This window comes from Drosophila suzukii, chromosome 3 (assembly GCF_043229965.1).
Source record: "Drosophila suzukii chromosome 3, CBGP_Dsuzu_IsoJpt1.0, whole genome shotgun sequence".
Lineage (NCBI taxonomy): Eukaryota > Metazoa > Arthropoda > Insecta > Diptera > Drosophilidae > Drosophila > Drosophila suzukii.
In genome coordinates this window covers 73,878,851-73,905,618 of record NC_092082.1, presented here as the reverse complement: position 1 = coordinate 73,905,618, position 26,768 = coordinate 73,878,851, and the positions used below count along the sequence as shown (strand labels likewise).

The 26,768-nt window shown below is 38.1% G+C and overlaps 5 protein-coding genes across 5 annotated transcripts; 3 read left to right on the top strand and 2 right to left on the bottom strand.

Moving 5' to 3' along the window:
• Nucleotides 1–62: 62 nt before the first annotated feature.
• Nucleotides 63–2,173, top strand: LOC108016185 (uncharacterized). Its single transcript, XM_036817179.3, has 5 exons — nt 63–149; nt 1,172–1,342; nt 1,397–1,551; nt 1,615–1,737; nt 1,801–2,173. Exons 1-5 carry the CDS (start codon nt 108–110, stop codon nt 2,006–2,008), a joined length of 699 nt encoding a protein of 232 aa, XP_036673074.2. The 5' UTR covers nt 63–107; the 3' UTR covers nt 2,009–2,173.
• Nucleotides 2,174–2,426: 253 nt separating this feature from the next.
• Nucleotides 2,427–3,245, bottom strand: Cby (beta catenin antagonist chibby). The gene is made up of 2 exons (XM_017082810.4): nt 2,934–3,245; nt 2,427–2,795 (listed from the first exon to the last, which is right to left on the bottom strand). The coding sequence occupies exons 1-2, from the start codon at nt 2,994–2,996 to the stop codon at nt 2,466–2,468; spliced, it is 393 nt and encodes a 130-aa protein (XP_016938299.1). The 5' UTR covers nt 2,997–3,245; the 3' UTR covers nt 2,427–2,465.
• An 87-nt stretch (nt 3,246–3,332) lies between these two features.
• On the top strand, nt 3,333–5,522 carry LOC108016181 (paramyosin). Its single transcript, XM_017082803.4, has 5 exons — nt 3,333–3,476; nt 3,559–3,928; nt 4,352–4,849; nt 4,902–5,101; nt 5,234–5,522. Exons 1-5 carry the CDS (start codon nt 3,442–3,444, stop codon nt 5,436–5,438), a joined length of 1,308 nt encoding a protein of 435 aa, XP_016938292.2. The 5' UTR covers nt 3,333–3,441; the 3' UTR covers nt 5,439–5,522.
• Nucleotides 5,452–6,636, bottom strand: lsn (vacuolar-sorting protein SNF8). Its single transcript, XM_017082805.4, has 3 exons — nt 6,106–6,636; nt 5,731–5,877; nt 5,452–5,667 (listed from the first exon to the last, which is right to left on the bottom strand). Exons 1-3 carry the CDS (start codon nt 6,573–6,575, stop codon nt 5,520–5,522), a joined length of 765 nt encoding a protein of 254 aa, XP_016938294.1. The 5' UTR covers nt 6,576–6,636; the 3' UTR covers nt 5,452–5,519.
• Nucleotides 6,637–17,409: 10,773 nt separating this feature from the next.
• Nucleotides 17,410–24,919, top strand: glec (gliolectin). The gene is made up of 2 exons (XM_017082802.4): nt 17,410–18,246; nt 23,719–24,919. The coding sequence occupies exons 1-2, from the start codon at nt 17,739–17,741 to the stop codon at nt 23,853–23,855; spliced, it is 645 nt and encodes a 214-aa protein (XP_016938291.4). The 5' UTR covers nt 17,410–17,738; the 3' UTR covers nt 23,856–24,919.
• The last annotated feature ends 1,849 nt before the right edge of the window (nt 24,920–26,768 follow it).

The window sequence follows — 26,768 nt, the reverse complement described above, 5'->3', positions numbered from 1 at the left end:
TATCACTCCATTCAAATAAATTTTAAATGAAATTCCCAACATAGATTTTAATTTCTCCCAGTGTTCTATTGCTATAGGTGCTGGAATTGCTGGGAACAACAAAATAAATGTGTTTTATAAGCAGTTTTGCTTATCGCATATCAATATCGGTGCGTAAATATACAGTAGTCGATGGAGTGGACCGATATGGGGCCTAGGCAGACACCTATGTACATATCCCGTGAAGGCACCCGCACTGCTACCCGCATTGCCACTTCCCCCGAAGATTAGACTGCTGTGCGGCTATAGCTGCTTGCTAAGCTTTATCGGGGCTATCCGAAAATTTGTCTAACCCCGGACGTGAGATACGAGTGGAGTTCTAGAGAAGGAGGAGGTCATGTTAATGCATAGCGCTATTTATACAGCTCTTGTGCAGCTCATCGGCGGGTTCGGTTTTATCACGGCATTCAAACCGTTCGATCGGGTTTGGTCTGGGTTTATCGGGGTGGTGGTGGCTTATCAGGCGGCCTATAAACGAAGCGGGAGCCACCGGCAGCTCGACGACGGAAATCGGCGATACCATTGATGGCGTCTATAGATTGCTGCCAATGGCGACAACAATGCCACCAATTTGACCAGCTCCAATGCTCGCGCAACAAATCCAAATTAATGCCCAATGGGCCGGTCAACAAAAGCCCCCAGCCAGACCTCTTGATAACTCCCCCGATGGGCATGTGAAACTGATTAATGTGGCTTTATAAATAGATCTCAAGTATGTGGTTGGGTCTTAATCGAAATTAGGTAACTTTGGGTCAAACTATATTTATGGTATTTACGATAAATAAACAAATGCGCTTGTTATTCGATTTGATTTCTCTAGAGCCCATAAGCTAAAACGACTTTCGAAAAATCAGTATAGTTTATTAAGCTGATATAAAAATGTATGTTACCTAACTGATTTATTTAATGTAACTTTAATATTGTACATTTTTTAAGGACTGTGAGAACTTAATAAAAATTAATACTAATTTTTTTTTGATCAAATATAGGTCATGTTTTTTATTTGAATCTAGTACACTTTGTATTTTTCCTTCACATTTCACATCGTGAGAGTTCATGAGAACTCATTGCTTTTCGGCTTTTATTCGAAGTTGATCTAGGCATTTTCAAAAATAATAAGTTTATTTTTCAGGCAAAATACGAAGTAACAATGGATCATATTCCAATCGAAATGGACGAAGAGAGCATTATTGAGGCGCACAACATTATTGAAAAGGCCAAAAAATCGATGTCTGCAACAAGGAACCAATTCAACAACGAATTGAAACAGAGTCAGAATTATCTTATTTCCACACAGGGTCCGGTAAGATATTTGTTAAGCCAACCACTTCCTATTTTAATTAATAATCCTCGTCAGATGGAACAGGAAATAATGAAAGAGTATTTGAAGATCAGTCCCGATGATATTGAGGAGTATTCCAAAAAATATAATAGGAATAACATATTTGACGACGAAGAAAAAGGATCTGTCAGTGATCAAAAATCCGATATGGAGGAACATCAAGCTGATAAGTAAGACCTTTACTTATTTTTCTACAAAAATATAATATTTAAATTGTTACTGTCATTTAACAGAAAAAAAAATCGCTTGAAGGAGAAATATGAGGAAGCTCTAAAGCACGATGAGAAATTGGAGGCTGAAGCGAAGCGCTCTTTCAATGATACTGATTCTGAAGTGGTAGAACATCAAACTGAATTGTAAGATCGAAAACTACTTACTTATAAAGTGTAATATACCATCAGCATTTTTAACTTTTACAGAAAAAAAAGGCACAAGGATCAAGTAGACCTTTATAAGGTAGTGCAAGAAAAATTGATGGCCAGCTTTAAGAAGGATATGGATAAGCTCATGCTAGAGTTTGAGGCGAAGTATTCACGACTCAGAAAAACCCTTTCCGAGATAATGGCAGACACTCCAATGCAACCGGAAGTAGACAATACCGATGCCTCCAGCACTCATCAGCCTTAGAAAAATGATTGCAGCTTAGGAGCAGTTATACACTTTTAATAACACAGAACAGACGCCACTGAGAGCTACCAAAGATGTTCCATACCCGCCTTGTATTTTAAATTACCTTGTTTTAAATTTTATTTTACAAATCTCAAACAATAAATAATAGTTGGGCGATTCAAAGTGCATTGAAATTATTTTTTAAGAAAGCTATGTCTATACCTAAGAAAATGTTGAACTTGGATCTTTTTTATATTTGTTTTTTTCGCGTTCTTTAATAGAACCCATTAAAATAACAACCAATCGGTATACAAATCTAAAATGTACTATGCTTATATTTTAGAAACACAAGATGATCTTTCTTTCACTAAGCATTAATGGTTACACCCATTTTTTCTTCTAATGTAAGGACAGGGTTTTAATTATAAGAAATGCCTTTGCCAGTAAATCAAGTCTTCTTTATTTCCCTCTTCTCCTACTTTGGTTTTAATTCACCAAGTTCAGTGGCATGCTCCGCCAGGAGATCCAGCATAACCTCGATTTTCAGGTTGCACATATTGTTCTCTTCCTCGAGAGCCCTAAACTTCTTGTTCAGCCTGAGCATGTCGTCCACATCGCCCTTCCGGGACGAATGCATCCAGATGCCGTCTGCGAAACGCAGCTCCTTGTTGCCCAGTGTAAGGGAGATCTGGCGGAAGTCGTCCAGCTCCTCGGTGGCCAAAGGATGGCCAATATTGCAGCGACCCTGACGCACCGGAATGGGCTTCGATTCGAACTTCTTGTTGAAAAGCGGCATGGCAAGTGACTGAAACAGAGAGATGACCATATTCCGATTATTCCACCATTTGTTTTGACTGGCCCCGTTGCCCAGGACAACGGACACTTGTCGGGGGGCAGCGGCCGTGGCAGGACTCGTGCCTGTGTTTTTTATTACAAGTAATACCTGCTTAAAGGGTGGCAGGCGGCCACAGATTGACAACGGACAGCAAAAGTCTGCCAGTGGCATAGAACCGGTGGAATAGAATGGGTTCCTAACCGCACGAGGGTAAAACTAAATTCAGAAGCAAATATCTTAAAGTTCTTGAAAAATCTAGAAATCTACTCCAAAGCTAGCTTGATTATAGGGATCCATTCAAAATGTGAATATGCAGTCCATTTTCAAAAAAAGGTACTCGCTTGTCACACAAAAACCTTTTAAATATGTGATTATACAAAAAGTTTACGAAACCTCAATGCCTAATGAACTTAAAAATATCTATTAAAAGTATGTAAAAATGAACATATATGTTTGCAATTTTGAAAATAGATGAAAAGTTGCCCAAAGTAAATTTAATAATTAATCGCTTTAAGATTTAAACAAGAATGATACAGAAATATAACAATGTAATACTTCAAGCTTGAAGTGTTATTATGACAGTTCAAAGAAATGTGAGACCAGACAAAAAACAATTATGACACAACACGAAAACAAGCATGCGTTTCCCAGGTAGGTAGCCCTAATTATTATTGAATAATATATATGTATGTGCTATATGGCCAGCAATTAACCCAATCCTCCCATTAAGTAGCAGCTTGCGTGAAATGGCCGAAGGAGTGGAGCGCCTGGTGCGGGACACCAACCAGGACCTGCGCAACTTCCGGCAGGAGCAGGCCAACATGCGAGAACACGTCAACGATATGCTGGATGAGAATCGCCGACTGACCAGCGAGTTGGCCAAGTGCAGGAACACCCTGGCCAATGGTGACTACCAGGATATGAAGCAGCGCCTTCTGCTGACCAACAATGCCTTGGACGCAGCCAAAAAGCAGGTGGAGGAGCTCCTCAAGGAGCGGAAGAGCCTGCAGGCCATGCAGGACTTCTCCAAGCGGACCATCGAGAACATGGAGCTGGAGCTAAGGAACTATCGCGTCCAGCTGAAACAGTCTGGGGATGATCAGGTATTAATGTCATTAATTTAAAAACTTAAATATCAACTGGTCCTTAGGTATACAAATATTCTTTAGAATCTTTTACAACATAAAAAGTACCTACTTTCATATTTACATGTCGTAGTTTTTCAATAAATAAATAAATAAAATATAATAAGCTTAACAGCACTTTTTCTATCTAAATACGAAAGTATATACTAAGACCTACAAAAATATATATTAAAGTATAAACAAATAATAACTTTTCATACAGAAATCTTTAAAAAAAAACTCAATCATGTAAATAAATCAGGAAGAAATTAAAAATAATATTTTTAGATACATAATATTTTTATTTTATAGTAAGCCTTGACATTATGGTTTATCCTAGAGACCAGAGACCAAGCAAAAAATCCTAAATTTCCCTTAACCATTTTCGAAATTTACTTTTAGATTGTTCAGCGGTACTCAAAGGCCCTGAAAATGATGGAGGCCAAGGTGAGCGCCCAGCAGGAGGAGCTGCGCACGCAGGCGGAGACCATAAAGGCGCTCCACGAGCACAAGCAGCGCGGTGGTGAGCAACTGCAGCAGCTGCAGGCCCAACTGAGGGACATGGGCCAGGATCAGGTCAAGGTGTCCAGCCTGCAGAAGCAGCTGAAGGAGTACGAGATCTCGCTGAGCCATACCCACAATTTGCTGATGGAGAGCACGAGGCGGGAGTCCACAGCCATGCGAAAGGTCGAGGAGGCCATCACACTCAGCGAAGAGGCAAACAGGGAGAAAATGGAGGCCAAGAAGCTGGCCGATGCATACAAGGAAGAGGTCACCCAGCTGGCCACCAATATTGGCACCATCATGGAGGAGGCTTCCACGCGCGTGGACTCCGAAGTGGCCCAGCTGAAGAACAAGCTCAAGCAAAAGGACAATTTGATTACCTCTCTGAAGGAGAAGGTAAGAAGATGCCATGCTATTATAATTTTCACTTATGTTATCTGATTTTTAGCTAAAAAAGGATTCTGTCGAGCACAAGTTGGTGGTTCACCAGCTGGAGACGCGAAACAATCGCCTGGATCACAAGTACAAGGAGGTGGTTAAGCAGAACGACAAGCTGGAGGCCGAGGTGGAGGTCACCTGCCGACGACTTAGCGAGCTGGAGCGATCCCTCAATGAAGTCCATTGCGAAGAGGCTGAAGACGGGAAGCTGTGAGTAAACGAACTACAATAAATAAATTTCCGAAGCCTTTAATACAAAATACATTACAATAAATCATAATATGCACCGGTGTAGGGCAAGTAGAAATAAAATCGCCTTATAAACATGTTTTACTCCTATAGAAAACGGCAATACGAGTCTCAAATGGAGCACTACCTAGTGGCCCACAAGCAGATGAAATCCAGCTACCGGGCAGCGATGGACGACATCACGCAGCGCTTTGAATCGGTCATTTACGAACTGCGAAAGGAGAACTCCGAGCTGCTGGCTGACAACCAATTGCTGAAAAGCGGCGCCGCCGGAGACGGCTCCAGGCAGCCTCTGTAGATCTTGCCGCTGATTTTACAGTTATACAAAGATATATTTTATGCTTACTATTGTACATATTAAATTAATTTTATGAGATCACTACGTGGCGACTGTGGTCTGTGCATTGCGACCGGGAAACAAACTGGGGAACCAGTAGGCGGGCTCATCCTGCGCCTGCTTGTCAATCCAGCAGAGACCCTCGCCGAGCACCTTGTCCAGTGACTGCTGGGCGCGGTATTCGGTCCAACTGAGGAGTACAAATAGAGAAATAAGCTTTACATTGAATTTCACGTATAAGTAAAGCAAATACCCCAAATCGTTCATCAGCTGACTTTGCGTAACACATCCCTGTTCCGTATTGGATGCGGCGTTCAGGATGTTGGTCTCCTCCATGCTCAGCTCTCCGGGAATGGACTGAACGATGTACTTGCCCTTTCCCAGCTTGTGCACCACAAAGCTAAAATTAAAGATTGGAAATTACATTACATTACAGTTGGTTTAAGTAAAATCCTTAGTGGATAAAAAATGTGGATCGATCTATTATAAATGCGGTACCGAACTAAAACAGTGAATCAAACTATAAAAATGCAGGGATATTAAAAACAAGTAGTATAAACATGTATAAACCATTATAAATTCAAGTTTAATGTCATTTTTTCCCCATTATGAGTCACAAAACCCTTACCCATTTCCAAAGATGGTCAGTTTCTTGGCGGCCATGAGGATGTCCTCCTTGGTGATCTCCTGGTGCACTGAACTCTGACCTCTGGCGGCGATTAGGCGTCGTCGCAGCTCGTCCAGTTCCATGAGGCCACCGGTCTTGTGATTGGCGGCCAGGCAAACCTCCACCACCTGGACGCCCAGTTCATAGTAGAAATCGCCCATGCCCAGAACGCTCCAGAAGCCTTTGCCTGAGGCCAGGGGATCCACGCCAATGGCGGCGCACATTTCCTGAAACTGCTTGCGGAACTGTGAGTTCTTGCGGATGTCCTCCTTGTGTTTCATCGCAAACTCCTCGAGTTTCACACGGAAAACCTCCATTTGCTTAGTCATTTGCTCGAGCTGGTTTTCCTGCAGGTCGGTGCCCTTGTCCTTGTACTTCTCCGCGGCCAGTTTCTGCTGCTGGATGGCTCCCAGGCCCACACGTCGTCGCATTTTGTGTCCTTTTAGTGGAAATTTATAAATAAAATTGAAATTTGAGTTTCTTTAAAGAAAATTAATCACAACAATGGCAAACAGCTGTTTCTTACGTTGGTGCATGTTACGTTACGTTTTGTCACGTTATGTTAATCGGGTGCTGTTATGTTAGCCAAGTGCTGTTATGCGCAATGTTAACTATTTGAATTTCATGGAGGGATGAAATTATACAAAAAAAAAGGAATGAATGTATGAAAGAAACTTTTGTAGTTGCTAATAAAATTAATAAACTTGTTAATAATTAACATCTTTAAAAGTATATTCATAAAATGTTCCCTCTATTGACTGTTTGATTTAAATACATTTTTATAAATCACTTATTAGAATAATTATTTTTATAATACATATAAATAAAGTTCATTAAACATATTTATATGTATTTAATTTTATCATTATCTTAGTGAATCATATTATACAGTTTATTTAATTTTCCACTTCAAAAATTGCATGTCAGTATTTGGATAATATATATTTTTAAAGGGTGTCTATCTGGAACACAATTTTTGATATTCCTAAAGGGCAGTACATCTTAAATCTTATTAACTTAGTAATAAATTAATTTTAATTAATAACATATCAATATTTCTACACACCATCTGTTGGTAGACTTATCCCTAATATAAAGTGCATTTGTCACAAAGTCCGCTCAATTAATGCTTAATGGACCGACCGCCCCCATAGATCAATCAACGAGCACATCGAATTCGGGGGTAAAAAATCCACTCGCAATATGACGAAAAACCATGACAAGAGGGTTTCATCGAGAGGCCCGCATGATTGGAAAACGTCATCGATTCAGCTGCTAATATATGCTATAAAATACCCCAGAAAAGTCGTTTATGTTTATGATGCCAGCGGAAATCGAACCCGCTGATTAAATTTCTCATCTGCGAAGACTTTTACCCATCTCATACCATACCATACCATACCATCCCATGTGTGAATCATTCAAATGCAGATTCAGCGGATTTCGTCAGATAGCTGAGCTGATTAATTATGCGAGTGGAGCGGAGAGCTGAAAACCGGCTCATTAATAAGCCTCCGATTTGTTTTGGACTCCGATTTCGTTGTGTGGCACTTAGCACCACTTAACGGTAGGAGAATCGGTCGATTAGCGAGGAACCTATACGTATTCGAGCCACAGACCCAAAGACAGACACCCAGAGGCACTCGACACCATTACGCCCAGTAGTCTGGGATATATTCGATAATATGCCCACAGCACACGTTCCAGGGATCATCAAGCGATTTTACACAGAAAAATTATGATCAGAGATCAAAACGATATCTTCAGGGATTTATTTTTGCTTTCTAGAAATCAATTACCCCTTTGTATATAAATATATTGTAACATCCTATACTAATTAAAAAAATATTTTATCAAATTGATACATACCTAAAATATATTTATATTAGTTTTAGTTTCAGTGTATGTTTTTTCCCCACAAATTGATATTCACAAATATTCATATGCGTGGCCATATGTCCAGTAACTAGGGCAAACATCGAACTCGGGGATACAACTCAATGGATTGCATAATGGCTTCGTTAATTGAAAAATCTTGGCATGTCTATTAATAATCCACAAGGCAATTTGCGTTGAATTTGTAAGTGTGGGAATGTAACAAGATATTATGAGGTTGGGTTATATACTTCCACATAAGTCTTTCGAGTAAAAAATAAAGACCAATGATTTTTGATAGTTATGTAGCTAACTATCATCTAAATTATTTAAAAAGAAAACCTTATTCTCCAACGTTTTTAAAAATGACCTCTAAGTTAATAATGGAATCATATACAAACCGCATTGTGATCTAAAACCTTGATAAACAAACAAGTCTATAAATAAATTTATAATTATGTGTAAACAAAAGTCAAGTCGCAGACCACAATGTAAAATATTTAAAAAGTGATGGTTTTAGTTTATTTATTTTACTTTTCAGACTTTAAGTACCAGTAAACTACCAATTCAAGTTCTAATTTAAAGTTGTATATAGTGCGATATAATTTATAAATAGCAATGCATTCATCTAGACAAAGTGCATTCCTTGGAGTACTTTATTTCTGAATTTTATCGCCCTGCGTGCATTTCCTTTTCCATCTGTTGGCACTCGCTGGATGCGCAATTATTTAGACAGGAAGCCAGCCGTGATCGCTGACAGAGATGAAATAAATGTACGGATACAGATACGGGTACGGGTGTGGTAAATATTTATTTATGTTTCACCGTAGTCGCCTGGCTGGCTTGCAAATGCAAACCAAAACCAAACCAAATAAAACGAGCAGCCGCGCACAAAAATTAATGGAAATGCAAGAGGAAAACCGAACTGAAATAGCACCAGATAAAAATAAACAAAATGCCGCTGACAGACAAAAGGGCCAAGATACAAGACACGAGCGAACGAGGGAGTCTAACTCAAATGACACACAAAGAAAATATAGTTAGTTGCCTTTATGTAAAAAAAAAATATTTAAACAGGTTTAAAAAATGTAGAAAAACATTTCGATAATACCTAAAATATTTTAGTAAATTTATACTGACTTAACTGAAATATATACTACATTACTATCATTAATATCATTAGGCATGTTATGGATCAGGTTTATAAAAAGGATTTAAAGATGGTTTAAAAAGTTATGGCTTATTAAAAGTAAATTTTAGTTATATAAAAAAAGTTGTGTTCAAATTAAAAATACTCAAAATAAAATGAAATAGATTAGATAGATAAAATATAAATTAAGTGTAAAATAGCTTACTATGTTGCTTATATTATAATATTATAATGTGAGATCAACCTTTTTGAAGAAATATTTTTTTAGCAATTTTCTAAACAAAATTTACTTGTTTTTCGTTAGAAAAAAAAGAAAAAAGAAAAAGAAAAAGAAAATATATTTTTTGTTTGTAAATACGAGTACCAACATTTCTTTTCTGTGCAGTAGTGGGTGATGCAATGCGGGGTGTTTGACAGTCGAGGGCGAAATATTTGGGCAGCTGACAAACACCCAGCCCACGAAACACCACAAAAGTGGACCATCGCATGTAATTAGCCGAATTAAACGCGAACTGCAATATGCCAGAAATAGTTTGCCCCGTCAGTTTTTGACCAGATGCTGTCAGCTTAGTGCGCTGCGATCTACACAAAATTACAAAAAGATACAGATGCAGAGGGTCCAGCCTTCAGAGATGCAAAGATACAAAGATACATCAACATCATGGGCTGCGACAGGCGGAGCAAAACGGCTGCCTCTCACACTGACCAGCTCACTTCATTTGATTTTCCATGCGCCGCAGATATCGCATTACGCATTAATAGAGTCCATTCACATCGAAATGCATATGAAATGAAGCCTCTGAAGGGCCGAATCGACCAACCACCGGTTCAAGAAGAACAAGAACAAGCCGGGGTCGGGGTCACCACTCCCCGAGACCATAATTCATCCAAAAACTCTCGACGAGTCCAAGGGGAAAATGGAAAACTTTCGGCTCAGAAAACTCTTTTGTTCGCGGCGAATGGAAAGTAATAATAAAAAATTCAAAACGAAATGGGTGGAAATCTTAGACAATGAATGCCAGACGGCGGGCAATAAAAACTGGATAAAACTGGTGGGAAATTAAGGAAAATCGTTGATAGTACACTGGGCCAGGAAGAAAACCAGTTGGAAAGTTGCTCGCCACAGCGATCAATTATTATGCTGGCGGGTCTCAGTTGGTCGCTATTGTTTGTGCATTTTCCAAGTGACTGCACAGAGAAAATAAAGTTTTTTTAATATATTTTAATTTTACAATAATAGGGGTATCAACACATGTGTATTGATATAAAAATCTTAACATATTCTTGGATTTTTCTTATTAAAAACAAAATGCTGGCACTTAAAAAACTATAAAGACAAAGATCTAACAAATAATCTCAATCTGGTATTTAATAATTATATGGCTTTTTTAATTCCGATGAATTATTTAATATATTTTAACAATATGGACTGTTTTTTGTCCGCATGATAAAATATAAGTAGGCTATAAACCATTTACTTCACCAAGTTTTCTAACATTACAACCTACTTTTAGCTTAAGATGCTATCTAGAAAAGTCCCCTAGAATATAATACTAACGATTTTAATACACTCAGATTAAAGATATTTTAATTTTATTATCATGTAATACTTTTTTCTGGACTATTACAAGTTAAAAGTCGATTTTTTCCCTGTGTAACCCCCTCCCCAATATAATGCCAGCGACAATTGTCACTACTTTTCGCATTACCAACCAGTTTGGGTGTGAAAAGTAACGGACCGAGATCGCGAACACACCCAGGTAAATAAGATTCCGCAAGTGGGTCATGTGGCAACTTACAAATCGCGACTTGCAACTTACAACTGGCGTGCTGCATGCAACAAAGAAAACAACCCACCGAGGCATAGCCAAAGTGACCCAACGATTTGATTTATGCCCACGACCCACTTCAAAGCGATTTACACATGCGATTTGTCTTAGGTTTCCCCGGCTGAATTATGATCTCGGTCAGTGGTGGTGGTCAAGACATTAGCTTTCCCGTTCGCCCCAGTCACACGATCGCCGACAGCTGGGCGAAAGCGAAGGAAAACCTCTCCACAAAAACCCGAGATCTGTGTAGCCTCTACTACGGGGTTATCTATTATGTCCAGCGCTTAGAACTGGACACTCTTTTGCAATCGGAGGCCCGTGAGATTTATGGGGCAGCCGACAGACTCGCAGAATTAAAAAAAACAACGGGAGAGAAAGAGTGGAAACCCAGAACGTAGAACCAGAACTCGAACCATCCAGTCTGCTGGCTGCAATTAAGCGCCCAAGAGTCACGTAGAGTAATTGTAGTGCATATTGGGATCAGACAGTCGGGGAGAAGGGAGAGAAAGGCAGTTGTCCGTCCGAAACCAGGAAAGATAAATGAAGCAAATTAGCACTCGGCGACCCGGTCGAGAAGGCAGGAGTGTGGGCATAGGGCAAAAGGCAATCAATCCATAAGGGGAACTTCATAAGCGAAGAATCTGAATCACAAAGACTGTGTAGTCTCACCATAATACTTTGGTAATGTCCCTTAAAAAGTCATATCACTTTGGGTGATAACTAAAGATGATTCATTGTTATTGGGTATTATTTTGAAATAAGCGATCCTAAGGCAGAGATTATATGGTATGTCAAGGCCTAAGTGGGGGAATAAGAACACTCTAAGCCCCAAATATATCTACCTACCCAGCATGTTACATTATATATGAAAACTGAAACAGAAAATATATTTAAAATCTTTGGGTTGAATTTATATGTTAAAATATCTTGGTGTCTCTATAAGATTAACCCCCAAGAACTATCTTTGAAAACTCCAAGGAAATATACTTCCATTTTATAAAAAATACAGTGTAGAACTTACTTTATTGATTGATCAATAAAAAAAGAGAACTAAAAAACCTCCCTCCCAAGAACTTTCTTTTCTTATCCGTCTGAATTGAGGAAATTACAATCGAGGACAATGAAAGCAATCAAGACCTGGCCTTAATTACAAACCTTTATAAACGATGAGGAACGGGAACGTGTAATTCTATCTCTCGAGTGTCCAATTGATACGCGTTTATCGCCCCTCTGAAAGTTCCTGATTTGATCCCGAGTACCCTGCATAAAACCGCATGCCTCAACCCTTTTCCCCGCTTCATTTTGTGTTTTGTTTTGGGCAAGGCCATAATAAAGCCAAAAAAAAGAGCTTAAAAAAAAGGAAACCCAAAGCGGACAGCGACAATTCCTGGACTGTCTATGCTTTTTGGGGAGCAGATGTTACTTTTGGCGGCTCAAAACGAGAATTCTTTGAGCCGGCTCCGTCTGCGTCTCCGATTCTCCGGCTGCTGCTCAAAAAACAAAACCAGAAAAAGGAAAACAAGACGGTGTTCGGGGCCGGGAGAAAGGAAAAAGCAAAGCACTTGTTCCAGCTTGAGCAGCTCAACGAGATATTCGAACGCGTGTGAGGATGTGGAAGTGCACTGGGAGAAATTGGGATCAAATTTGGAGGTGTATGGAGAACCTTTCTTAGGGATCTCTAATATCAAAGGATCTTAAATCAAACGATTTTATACCAAAGTGTCTTATATTAAAGATATGATATGTATGATTTATGATTTGATATAATATTTAGATTTTATTAAAACTTAATCAATTTTATTTTATTAAAACTATTATTGTTTGTATATTAGTGAGTTCAATAAGATTTAAATACATAATTGTATGCATAGATCGAATATTTGGATATTTTATATTCAATGTAAAATAAATATCCATTTAACTATTGATCATCATATTTTTGCGACATTGTGTTATTTTATATTATTATCAACGGTTCTGCTTATAATATTTTTGAATTCTGAAATTTTTAATTAATGATTAGTTCAAGTTTTGACCATCATTTAATCAGTCTGTTTTTCGTACTGTAAAAGATCTTAAAAGTTCATTTGAAATGGATTGTAAAAACTGTAATTGTGATAATTTGTTGTATTATTTCAAGGATAAAAACATATAGATTTGCCAGTTTTTTCCAGTGTAAATGGGGATGTATTTCAAGTGCGGAAACGGGAAGAGAGATAGGCAGATATGGAGCGGGCGGTGGAGGGGAAGAGAGAGGGCGATTGCACCGGGCTGTGTCAGATTCAGGTTTTGGTTTTGGCGCAAAAAATTTGTGCTCAAAATTACCAGCAGCAGGTATTCGCACTCGTATTCGTATTCGTATCCGTGAGGCACCGATGATGAGGGCAGCCGCATCCACATAGCCACATCCACATCCATATAGCCACATCAACGGCAGCAGCCGCAGAAATTGGCGCAAAATTTACAGATGCCTCAAAAAATATAAAAACGCAAAATGGAAAGCAACTGCAGCGGGACAGGTTGTGAATGTATGAGTGCGGCGCCGATTTTGTGAGGCATTTCAAAGGCAGCAAAACCCCATTTCCTCACCACTTTCCATTTAAATCCCTACGGCACATATGTACAAATATTTACAAACCCCTGAAAACGCATTCGCGCATTAAAAATAGCTGACATTCGTTGACTCTACAGGGGGAAAAAGATACCGCTTTATAACAACTGATCCAATATTGCGCTCATATTTTATTTATCATTTCCATGTTCCCCTTCTTTTTTTGTTATACAGATTTAGTTACTTAAGATATCAACACTCATTAATCATAAATAAACATATTTGTTCTGTTTAAAGATGGAAAATCACTGAAATGCAGTACTTCAGGTAATTAGAGACACCTTGTAAACAATATATCATAATGTCGGGCTTGTATTTCTTTTCAAAACTCCCCCACTTATTTACTTAATTATGAGTCACCAATCATGACGCACTGATTTCAGCATAATTGACACATTCAAAGTCTCCTTTTGTATTTTTATAAGCTTAAATGGGATAATAAAGGGTATCGTTAATAAATTCTCAGATCCAAAATAAAGATTTTAAAAATGTTTCTACTTTAAGGGATTTAGATAAACTAGGTACAATGTGGTTACCCTCAAAATAACATTATTATTCCCTTTTTTTGTAGATTTAAATCATTTTTAAGATACTTTTTAACAAATGTAAACAATCTTCTATCTGTTCTAAGAGTTGTAACAAATGTTTGCTCTAAGTCTTAAAGTTTCTGAACATGTGAAAAGTTTCGTCGACTGAAAAGTATCTGGTGGATACATTTCACCCAACCATATCTGTAGCTGCTGTTGCCACGCGCAACCCGGCAGAAATCCACATTGCACATTGCACACATGAAACTGAAAAAAGAAAAACAGCTGACGGGGGGAGGAGAATGGAGAAAGGAGAAATGAGGGGTCTCTTTAATGAGCTCATTTATTAATTAGGCGAACGTGACGTCAGCCCAGACGAAAGACCTCTCCGGGCATTGTATCTCGTACTCCCTCCAGTAATTCGGCACTAAAACAGCAGTTAACCTCATGGACAGCAGCGCGTGCGACAGTTCCATTGATCGGTTCCGTTTCTTTTGTTTTTCATTATTTTCATTGCACTCCGACCTCTGGGTTACATGGTACGTGGGCCATAAACTAATTTCTGCCAGCCAGGAAAAACAGCTTGAGTTTTCCGCAGACAAGCTGCGTTCGGCGGAAGTGACGGCGGAAAAGTAGCCCATCAGTAGACCCAGACACGTACCCAGAAAACATCTAAAAGATAAAAATATACACGCACAGCACACACTCCCTGACATGCATTCAAATAATGCCCAGGGAAAAATCAGCGCAGCTATATATGAAATCAAAATAACTAAAGCTGAAACGCATTTCGGTGGAAATGACGCAGCAAATGGGTGTTGGAAAAGTGGTGTTGGCAGAGGGAGATTTGGGAAAGAATCGAAAAAGAAGGGACTTTCACACATTTCCAACTGCATTGTTCCCCCTTCAAGTGCCTGGTTTTTATATGGATTTTTTTGGCGCGAGGGTTGGTTTTTGCATAGAGCTATAAGCGCTATACTGTGGCACCACTCAGACCTGTCCTGTGCCACAGATCCTCCACCCGAACCCATCTGAACCTCAGTCGCAACCCTCAACCCCTGTTCACCTCTCAAGCAGGTAGTTGCCAATCCGAATTTGGACATCGCGCCAAAAAAACAGAAGAAAGGGAAACCATCAACTGTAAACAGTGAATGCTGGTGAATAGGAATTCTTAGGTTAAAAAAAAATATCAAAGTATCTTGAAAATAAAAAATTAAGATAAAGAAAATATGGATTTGTGAAAGATATTTTAGGTCGACTTTAGACCCATAGGTTCAGTTCTGTTCTTTAAACGTGTAAGCAAACTCATAAGAACCTTAAAAATTTAAAGGGTAGAATTCATGTACCAATATACTCGTACTTTTTTTTTCAAAACTTCCGATGTTTTGAAAATGTAACTAAGAAACCTTGTAAAGTTTTCTTGGATATACAAAATTAAAAAAAAATCGATTTTTTACTAACAATTATAAGGGTATATCATTCCTTTATTATCTGTAAGAATACTTCTTAGTTAGGATGCCTATGCTTATAAAAAACTTTGTGAAATTTTCTTAGATATATAAAATTTAAAAATAAAATCCAGTTTTAATGTATAATCATAAGGGAATGATACTTTATTATCTGTAAGAATACTTATGTATTAGGAGGCCTACGCTTATAAGAAATGGGTTTAAGTATTTGAAATTTCAAAATGAGGAGTAAAGGTATATGTATATTAAGGTGATAAATTTATCTTCGCAAAAATATAAATCTTTTCTCACTGCTTCCTTATTCCTTCTGCGAGGAACCACTGTACAACAATAAATCGCAATCCTTTGGGCGCGGCCTTTGTCCGGGCCACTCTTTAAAATGACTAATCGGTACGGCGGTCAAAGAGCCAGACGAAATGGGCCTCAAGACCTGACTCCTCCGACCCAGGGGCTAAGTAATACCAGCTGCTCTGATCAGGCAGTCCAAAAACCCACTCTGCTGCCTTTCGATCGTTTCCCGGTTCTGGACTGACTCAGCATTATTGAAATTGAAATGACTTGTGGCCCACATAGATACGAGTGCTGCCAACTCCTACCTCTATTTCTATGCGGTTTTTCAACTCTTTTCACTTTCATTTGTTCGAGCTACGCTTGAATTGCCGCCGCGAACGCGAAAGTGTTTTTTTTTTTTAATTTTAATTTTGCATATTTTGCCTCTCTATTATACAGATTGTTCCCCTGAATTCTTTTTTCTGTCGCAAGTAAATTGTTCTAGGCACGTCTGTCCAATTAGGCCGTTTAATGCCGCATGAAGCCCCCAGTTTTGACCTTGAGTTAGGGCCCAAAAAGCGCTAACACATCCAGTTAGTTAGCGTTTAGCTTGGTATATGTATATATATTTGTGTGAGCCAAACAAAAACAAGCCCAGAGTCTAGCATAACTAATTGTATTTACACGGCCCATAATTGGCACACAAAAACCAGATTCACTTTCCGTAATTGTTACATGTAAATAATCAATATCGTAGGTCCAAGTAGTGTTTACCATAGAAGGGGAAATACATTATTCTGGATTGTAGAGCAAGAGATCTCTTTGGGACAGGTACTCTTTGTAATTAGTATGCTCTCTTAGGTTTAAGTAGAAATTCAGAAGGTGAATCTTGGCTGGAAATACTCTTTAGCAATTTTTAAACAGATCCTATGATATCATAGTGATATTCGCGTACTTAATAAACTACTTTAAATTCATCATATCATGATTAAGATTGCTTGCAAAATGTAAAAACATAAATGAAATCTATAAATAGTGATGATGATACAATGCTAAAATATTTTAAAGTAAAAAATTAAAATTGAAAATATTGAAATATTGAAATAGGATCCACTAAGCTCGTACTGAATATCTTTCTTTCTTTGGTAAACCGACATGGAAATACAGATACAACCATGTATTTCACTGTATCTCAGTTTCTTAGCAAATTATTTCTCCCAAAACAGAAAATCACATGTTTTTATCATTATAAATTAGGCTAGTCTTTTTTTGTTTCAAATATTAGGGAAGTAAATGCAATCTATGACGTCACCGTATTGCCTCTCCTCTTCTTAACTTGCGTCACCTTCAACTCTCTACGCGCATGCTGTTAAAAGCGAAAGAGAGCAGAGCCGTAGAGAAACCACTGTAGCGCGACTGTAAACAGCTCGTTTTGAGCAAATGAGAATGTTAGGACCCATGTTAACTAACAGCCTGTTAAAGCAATGTACATTTGAATTTCCCTGTCTGCTGATTCCGCTTTGGGCATTTCATTCGTATTTCGTATTTCGCTTCGAACGGTCGTATCTCCTACAATTTGTATCTACACTCTTTTCGCTCGCGTGAAAGTCGTAAAGTTCAGCCCGCTCTCCGCCTTTACAGAAAATACAACAAAAAAAAGTGCACAAAAAGTTTGCCAGCGGTAGAAAACCAATTGAAACTGCAATTGCAATGCCTAAAATGCGTACGTGAATTTCGCGCAGTGTCTCTGTGAAAGTTCAAGTGAAAGCAGAAAGCAGAAACAAAGCGAGAATACTTGCAAACAAACCAAAAAGAAAGAAAAAAAGTACATAAGTTTAAAAAAAAGAAAAGAAAAGCACAACCATGGCAATTTTATGTCCGCCGATGAGTTTGACCCTTCAACGCGCCCCACCAGCGCCACGCCCACCGCCCAGCCCCCTGGAAACAAAACGAATCCGTCGAAATCTATTCGATACCGTGCCCGGCGACTCGAATATCGATCAGCTGTTGGCCCAGGAGCAGTGCTCGAAGAGATTGTACGTCAAGGAGCGGTATGGAGTCGATATCCTGCTAGAGGACCGACGGGAACTGGATGCGGATACGGATGCGCCCAGGGGAATGCGATACCCTACGATGCGAACGATACCCAGTACCGATGCCGATGAGTACAATCCGAAGTCCATCAGTCAAGTGCCCAGGGGCGTGGCCCTAACCGCCCCCCAGATCTCCGCCAGCGCCAAGCTGATCCTCCAAAAATGCACACAGAATAGCAACAGCAACAGCAACAAAAGCGACACCAGCAGTGCGGACCTGGCCAACAGCACGAGACATGGCCAAAAGCCATATGCGGCGCAGCCACAAGGCCTTAAAGGTACGTTTTTTCCCATAATTTGGTTGGTATATTTTCCCATGGAACACCTTTAAGACCTGCACTAAAGTATCTGAGAGATACATTACTTTTATGTACAAAGTTCGAATAAGGAATACTCTTTAGCTGGGTTAGGTTTTAGTTGGTATTCTTTTCCATAAAGGCTAGACTTGTAGGTCCAAATAGTTAAAAGAGGAGGCTTTCTGTTCGAAATATTATATATTTATTACATCTCTCACGATTGAATTTTTCTAAACTATGACTAGTTGCCTAGTCTAAACAAAATTTTGTGATACTATCTTTGACTTATCTTCAAGACAGTCTACAATCTATAAATACGTAGTTTATAATAGTATTACACTTTTTCTACGCATTATTTTTGGAGACATTAGAGGTCGAAAATAATACAGAATGTAGAAGATTCGTTAACTCCATTTGAGGGTTCTTTCGTAAGTGTCCAATAAGCAGGCACCTGATTTTCGTCTCTTTTTCCGTTATTCCTTCCTCTTGCAGTCCTTGTTTTGTGCTCGTCCTTTACCCCAAATGAACTTCACCCCTATGAAATTCTTTCCGTTGGTCGAAAGAAAACCACCCCTGGTGTTCAGATTTTCCTAATATTTCCCTTCATACGTTGATTCTTATTGTCACTTCCTTTGTCCTCTTTGCTATATTCCTTTTTGTGTAGTTTTTCGGTTCTATTTTGGGTTCGTTCAGGTGCGTATCCTATAGATTATCATTCTAGGTAAAGGAAACAGATTATAACTATCTAAAAGTTTAATAAAATACATGGAAATCCACTACAATATTAGGAATAGATTCATAGTTATACTGTAACTCTTTGTACATCATTTATTATATCTGGAAATGAAACTTTGCTAGTTTTCGGCAATAACTTCAAAGTATCCTTTATAATCTGAGGGCTCTAATCACTCAGGCAGTATGGTTTTCACTATTTGGCCCTTGTTTGATTACTTAACTGCACCAAGGGCCCGGATCAATATTTGCAACAACTGTGCACACATAGTGCACTCTGTTATATGAAGTTTGCGTGGCTTTAGTGCCGTTAATGCCCCTTTTTTTATCGGTTTATTTGGCAGGGCTCCCACTTCGCCCCACGCCGCCACTTTCATATTCATTTCACGTTTAATTTTTCGTACGAACTCGGAATCTTTTCTCTGCATCAAAAGCTTGTTTTTCGGTTTTTGTTTTGATAGAAGTTTGTTATTTTGCGCCGTTTCATTTTGCCATGCTGTTTCCTAACCACTTTACAATACAAAAACGATTCGAACTTTATTCACACTTCGCTTTCATCGTGGAGCCCCCGACTTCTTTATCAATTCCGCATGTCAAGGGCCCCGATTTGTGTATTGACTCTTTCAGAGAAACTCGCTATTAATGATTTGGCGCTGCTACAGTTGAACTTGTATAAGTTGAATTCAAAAGTGTATATTTCAAAAAAATTATTGGTTCCGAAAAACTGATGTATTGGGTTATCTGGATGTTAATACATACATAAATATACCCAAACTAATATCTAAGAGGAGTACCTTAAAGATACATCAATCATTAAATAATTAAAACTACTTTAACAATTTCTTTTTAGAGAAAAACACTGAAATCTATGTTTAGCTTTCGAAATTTTGTAGTTTCAAAAAACACATTTTCTAAAGTTTGATGTACAGTAATTATATTCGAAATTGTATCACTTTATTTTCAAACAGTTTGAAAATTTGTTCAATAGTTTGCAAAATTTGAAAAGTAAACATCAGTTTATGGATGTAACTCTAAAATCTTTGGTAAGTTTCGAAATTTCGGAGTTTTGAAAAACACATTTTCTTAAGTTTGATTATCATCATTATCATGTTCATTATATTCGAAATAGTTTCACTTTATTTTCTGACAGTTTGAGATCAAAATGGTTTAGTAGTTTGCCAAATTGGAATCGTATCAATTTATGGGTGCTCGACTGTACCTCTAATTTTTGACTTATTGTTATTTATGACTGCTTTACTTTGCGCTGATATTCCGCTGATATCGTGGCGAACGGAGAAAGAGAGAGGGAGAGCTGGGGAGAAAGAGAGAGCTTGTCGCCAGTTTGTCTTTGGTTTGGCAGTGTGTCAAAGCGAAAAAAGCTAAACAACAAACTGTACGCCAAAATAAAAACTGTTGAATAACAATCGCGCGCCAAAAATCTTTTCTTTCGTTCGGTGGAAAGAGATTGCAGCTAAAAATGAAAATGAGAAGACAATTAATTGAGAGGCCTCAATTAAATTTAAATCAGCGCCAACGCCTTCTGGTTTTTAACGTTGCCGTTGTTGTTTTTGTTTTTGTTGCTAGCTGCAGTTTTGCAAAGGGGGAAAACAACAAACAAAAAAAACAACAAAAAATCCACTACTTGGCACACGCCTGCGACTGTACATGGATTTCGTGTGGCTGTATTAGTGGGCTCCCCACTTTTTGTTGTTGTAAAAGCCGCACCCACAACGACAAACGCAATCTCAACCAGAGGAGAGCAACAACAATCGCGTCACTCTTATACGACGACGTCAGCCCACTCGCACACAAAGCAACAAACATATGTACACTCAAAAGAGAGCCTGTTTGTGCTCCTTCTCTCTCTCGCTGTCTCTCTTTCTCTCTGTTTGTCTGCCTGCTGATGATGTTTTTTTGCGTTTTGGCGCGAATTTCTTATTTTCGTGTTTATTTTTAGTCGTCTTCGCTGATAAGCTTTCCGCATGTGTGTGTGATTATGCGTAGTAGTACTACGCACGCACGTTGTTGATGTTTTTCAAAACTCGTCGTGAAGGTCACCCACACTAGCAAGCGCAAATCGCGTAAGTACAGCAGCGCCAAATGTTGTGTTTTCTTGTGTTGGGCTGTGTACTTTTGTGGCAGGTCCGAAAAACGGGTCCAAAAGAGGAAAATAAAAACAAATCAATTAGACAAAAGTTCTGTTATCTCGCCCTCTCTTGCTCGCGCGTTTTTTTTGCCATGCTTTGGTCCCCACTGTACTTTTACGTCACAATTGGCGCTCGTAAAGGAATATTTCCATGATACGATGATCAATTTAAAGATTTTGAAGGTTTATTTATAAAGATTTTTATGATTTTTGATTAACTTTCTTATTACTATGAAAGTTTTAGTAAAATTTATTAAGTTTTTAAAGATTGTCAAATAATAATATCATTTTGAAGAAAAGATTTTGACTTTTTGGGCCACTTTCCTACAAATTACTTTTCTGTTTTTCAAGACATCACTTTGTTGACGATATTATTAAGGGTCAGTAAGTTTAGATAACAGATTTTAAAACATTTTATACATAATAGTTTTTTTTACATATTTCATATCTCCCAACTCCAAAACGATGTTTTCTATGCGCTCTATTTGGTTTTCGAGATTTTGTTTTGATTGGCCTTTCTGGCCACGCCCCAAAAAGCAAGTTATGTGTGTGATTTCCCCCTAAAATTTATGTTTTTTAATTATGCATGCAGAAACTCTCTCGTGGGGCTCCCACATAAATATTTATAATGTGAATTCTTTGTTGCCGTTCCTGTTTTCATCGCCGCCTCTCTCTCCACACACATTTCGTAAACAAAACGCGTTGTGTTGTTGTGCAAGAAAGAGAGAGATGGGGGGGAGAGCTAGTTGGAGCTGCGTGCTCATAATGATAACGGTAAACGCACTGCCCCTCCCACCCTTTCTCTTCCCCTACCCCACCACCCGCTTCTTTCAATGGGCGATCGATTTTGCCGTTTTCCCTCCCCCTTTGCTTCCTCCGCCTCCGTTTCGCTTGACGTTCTTTGTCGCTGGCTTATAATTTTCTATAACTGTACATTTGATTATATCGCCGACAACGCGTCTCTTTGGCTGCCAGCGATTTCCCTTCTCTTTCTCGGGGGCTTTCGAGCTTCAAGCACAAGTTTGTAACGCCCCAAAGAAGGTTTCCCATTTGTAAACTTTTTCGACCCCCTTTTACACATATTTTTTGGACGAGATCGTATAATTTTTGGGGGTAAGCCATAGGAAATCTTAAATGCATATAAAGATCAATTGAAATACATAAATACCATATCATATTTTTTGAAAAATTTTGGAATAAATCGAAATTTATATTCTTAATTCTAGAGTTCTATAAATCCGTATTAATAATAATAAGAAATAACAAAAGTTAGAACGTTGAATGCTTCCCCCCACTATTTAAAAAAAATAAAGTCATATTGTTAAAACATCTTTGATGATTCAAATTCCAAGTGTGCTTAAGTATTCGGTTTTCTAAGCCAGCCTTGGGGCTTTCTTGTTTTTGTATTCCCCGCCTTTGTTGGTGTTGTACAGCTTTTCAGCTTTTAGGTCACTGCGCAGTGTCTGCGGTTTGGTGAGCGTCTTTGTACGATCGTCTAAGCTCTAGCGGTTTACGTGATGAGGCAACCGCAGCTGCCAGCGAACGAGGCTTGATAGAAGTACAGTCGAACTACTATAACTCAAACTGGCATTTTTCTTCTAAAACTAGTTTTCATTTTATGTAGGTTATTAATTTAGATACAAGTCGAACACCTAAAAACGATACGATTATAATTTCTGAGATCTTCAACAGAATTTAAATTTAAATAATTTCAACATTTGATTTTAGAATCTTTTGTGAAATTCAGTATCACAAATCTTAACGGATTTAAAGCAATTGAATTTCATGATTGGTTGAAAATGTGGGGTCTCAGAGTTTTTAAAGATTTATTGTAAGAACTTCGAACGATCTTCATATAATTTATTATAAAAGAGAAATTTTTTTAAATTTTTGAAATGTATTTCTACTGATTGGATTTTGAAGCTTTAAAATTCTATGGTAGAACGATCGGTACACTTGTTTATAAATGCATGTGAATCAGATCGACTGTACTTGTAGCGATCGCAAAATTGCGAATTAAAAATCAGCAATTTGCGAGGTTGATGAGCCATTTGACTATCAATGCGAACGCATTTGGCGAGAGGCGAATGTTCGCGTTTTTAGATTACCCAAGTCTGGCCCCTTTGTACCCCTCCTCCAGGGTCTAGACCCCACCACAGCTGCAGTTTTTCGATTGCAGCTATCGCTGTGGCCATGACATTTATTATATCGGCCAGCCGATGACCAGGTATGGGTGGTTTACTCTCCAAAACAAATAGGTATACCTACTCTCCAGAGGGTGCTGGCTTGCACAAGTGTGCATAATTCCACCGCGATAAGAAAGCTAAGCTGCCCCTGGAAATAATAAACACTCCCACTGACACGTATGCAATGGTATAGTAGTACCCCAAGTAATTACTCTCGCTGCACTTTGCATTGCTTTCCCTTTTGCCTTCTGAAGGTCAAAAATGACGCTGGCACTTTTATTTTTGTTTTCCCCATTTCCATTTTGCACCGTGATTAGTCACAGTATTTTATTTTTACTATTTCAAAACACCGTATACTCAAGTTATACCCCTTTTTCTTTATCTTTCCAGGCATTTACCGCGTTCGCAAGGCCAACAAGGGGATTTCGAATGTCAAGAATAGTTACACCAACAACATCAATAACAACAACAACAACAACAATAATGTGGATAATGGTACTAGCGAATTGGGGGATAAGGAGCAGTAACTTTGAAGGAGCAGGATATCGATGAGGATGGGCCCCTGGTGGAGCAACAATTGCAATATATGATATTTATTGTAAAAGTAATTTTAATTTCTAAAATAATTTGTTTATTTTTTTTGTGTACCCCCTGTATGGATTGTACGTTTGTTTTAAACCAAGACTTGACGGTCCCAAAATGTTGTATGTTGCATGAGGCAAAAAGAAAAGAAAACGGCCAACCAGAAACAACATCAACTATATGAAAAAACCAGAAAAGATCGGCGCGCGTGCACGGCCAAAAACAGGCAAAAACTAATAATAATAATAATAATAATAACAATATGTATATCCGGATGCATGGCGAATATCGATATAATTATGGAAATTATTAAGTTATAGATATGTGTATGTTAAATATTTATGTGTAAAAAGGAAATTATTTGTACATTGGCAATACGTAAATTGTAGCGAAAATGCGAAAGACTTCAAATTGTTGGCCGCAGAATGATCTGATTTACGGAGTAGATTAAATTGTAATTAGGCAATGCTAATTTTAGACAAGCGATCGGCGGCGCCATGCATCCATTATATAGACTCTTACCCCCAATCCAAACAAATTCAAGCGTTCTCAGCGTGTTTTCGGGTCCTGATGCACGCGTGTGCCAAAAGTATTTACAATTTACTTTGTGTCATGATCTCAATCATTAAAAACAATTTTATTATTTTGTTTATCTAAATGTAATTATAATTGAAATTATTTAAAAATTCTTCTTAGCCCACAAACAAACTCACACTCACTCACACCCCACCCACACACTCCCACACACACACACACACTCTGTACTCATATTTATTGTATGTACATTATCGATGTGACATTTTAAATTGTATGTACTATCTATGTATAATATTTCGTATCTATGGCAAAATTATTTCTCCCCTTTAAAAAACCTACTTTGAACAACCAAACTGTGTATATTGTATGGAGTAGTTTCAAACTCCAAGCAGCTAAATGAGAAAAACCACAAAAACAACAACAAATACTGTGTATATTTCCTTAAAAACTTTTGTAAAACTTATGCAAACAAGCTGAAAAAAAAAACCTTTTTTACTGTACCTCTCAAGCGAAAAGAGCAGCAGAAAAAAAAACAAAAACTAAAAAAAACTCTTAAAAATACAAATGTAAAACAAAAAAAAACATTTAAAAGCTTTTTATTTGGTATTTGCCTACATTGGCTGGCTTGTTTGCGGGGGCCCTTTTGGGCCGAGATGGCGTGATTATTCTGAAGCGTAAAGAAAAGTCGGGGCCCACAAGTGGAGAAAGATAGAAATCTAAAATAGACGGAATGACTCAGCATTGGGCCCCGAGCTGCGGATGCAACAGTTTCTCCATTAGACAAGCTCCGCTGTAACGCTTCCCTGCACAGTAAACTCTCCAAAGTGATGGATTTTTACCCATTTGGGAATGGGGCAACTGGCGCCTATGGGTCTTTGAAATATTAAAACCCTGAAAGACATGATGACTCATCTAAATTTGAAGTAGTTTTTCAATTTCAAGGTGGTGTTTTATTCCATATAAATTTTGATGGAGATTTTTTTAATATCTTATCATCATATTCTTCAATTTTAGAGATCATACTATCTATAAATTTTTTATTGGTTCGATTTCTTGAGTAACTACTGTTGTAATTAAGTTCATTCGTTGCAGAGGTTTTGGTTATGCAATCAAAAAGTGAAGTGGAAAGGAAGTCGAACATTTTCCAAAATTAGTCTATTTTCTTCTGTTCGCTTTCATCGCTAATCATCCGTACCATTTTGAGAGGCCTTACTGTGGGCACTCGGGGGTCTTTCAATGGGCACACATATCGCCCGCGGGCATTTCGGAAAATGCTTTCTAGTCGTAATTTGTGTGCTATACGTTCCTATGTGTGTTATATCTATTTGACTAGTGGAGTGGAGTGGGCACTTAACATTAGATTGGCTGCGACTTCCGGCGAACAAACGATCGTTGGGCGTTTGATGATGATTGATGCTGGCCACGTCCCCATTTACACTCTTCCATCCTCCTAATCAAACGGATGCGGATTCCGAACTTACAAAAAAATATGTTTATATTTTAGAAACTAAATCAAGGCTACTCAAAAGATTTCTACATAAGTAATCTGTCACGCGAATATTAAAAAGAGAATGGCTTTACGATTACCATAACATCAAATTGTTACTTGAAACTATAACTATGATATGCATCTAAGCGTTGACTCGCCTTAGATACTTACATACATGAGATATGTATCTTTACCTCTATATGTATCTAGACATTAGACCTTATACTCGTTTTTCAGGCATTTGGCACTGCTCTCTTGAGCGAATCAAGAATGCAATATGCTATAATAATGGCACTGCTGGCAGAATGGCAAATTACATGCTCTGTATTTAGTAACGAGCATGTACAACATATTTGCCCACTTAACTAGCGGGTACGGTTATTAGCATGCAATTTTTTCAAGATTTTAATGGCTCTGCACTCGAATCGCAATCACACACACACGCATTCCCGTAACGCAACAGAGCTCAGATATACAATTCTGGATGAAATAATAGCACTCAAGGTGATATCAATAAAAGGCCAAGATCTCCGTTTGTATCTATCTGACAGACTTTCTGGGTGGGAAATATTATAATAGTTGTTAAATAGGCTCATAAACTTTATTATATGCAAACGCAACTTGTCAAGATTCAGAAAAATGTTACATATTTTGAAAAAATATTTTTAATTTTAGTGAAAATTTAATGTTTTAATAAAAATTTTTAATTATAAATTATTTTTTTATAATTGGTTTTAGTTAAAGACAATAAAATGAAAGAATCGAACTGATAAAAACAAAATCATGATGTATAGCATACTTTCAAGGACTGTATATTTTTGTTGATTTTTGT

Coding starts and splice junctions, on each gene's coding strand:
- LOC108016181 (XM_017082803.4), top strand. CDS start 3,442: ATGACACAACACGAAAACAAGCATGCGTTTCCCAG. Junction 4,850..4,901: donor TTACCTCTCTGAAGGAGAAG/GTAAGAAGATGC, acceptor TCTGATTTTTAG/CTAAAAAAGGATTCTGTCGA. Junction 5,102..5,233: donor GAGGCTGAAGACGGGAAGCT/GTGAGTAAACGA, acceptor TTACTCCTATAG/AAAACGGCAATACGAGTCTC.
- LOC108016185 (XM_036817179.3), top strand. CDS start 108: ATGTGTTTTATAAGCAGTTTTGCTTATCGCATATCAATATCG. Junction 150..1,171: donor CTTATCGCATATCAATATCG/GTGCGTAAATAT, acceptor TTTATTTTTCAG/GCAAAATACGAAGTAACAAT. Junction 1,343..1,396: donor TTATTTCCACACAGGGTCCG/GTAAGATATTTG, acceptor AATCCTCGTCAG/ATGGAACAGGAAATAATGAA.
- glec (XM_017082802.4), top strand. CDS start 17,739: ATGGCAATTTTATGTCCGCCGATGAGTTTGACCCTTCAACGCGCCCCA. Junction 18,247..23,718: donor GCAGCCACAAGGCCTTAAAG/GTACGTTTTTTC, acceptor TTATCTTTCCAG/GCATTTACCGCGTTCGCAAG.
- lsn (XM_017082805.4), bottom strand. CDS start 6,575: ATGCGACGACGTGTGGGCCTGGGAGCCATCCAGCAGCAGAAACTGGCC. Junction 5,878..6,105: donor CTGACCATCTTTGGAAATGG/GTAAGGGTTTTG, acceptor CTTTAATTTTAG/CTTTGTGGTGCACAAGCTGG. Junction 5,668..5,730: donor CAGCTGATGAACGATTTGGG/GTATTTGCTTTA, acceptor TGTACTCCTCAG/TTGGACCGAATACCGCGCCC.
- Cby (XM_017082810.4), bottom strand. CDS start 2,996: ATGCCACTGGCAGACTTTTGCTGTCCGTTGTCAATCTGTGGCCGCCTG. Junction 2,796..2,933: donor GCCTGCCACCCTTTAAGCAG/GTATTACTTGTA, acceptor TCTCTGTTTCAG/TCACTTGCCATGCCGCTTTT.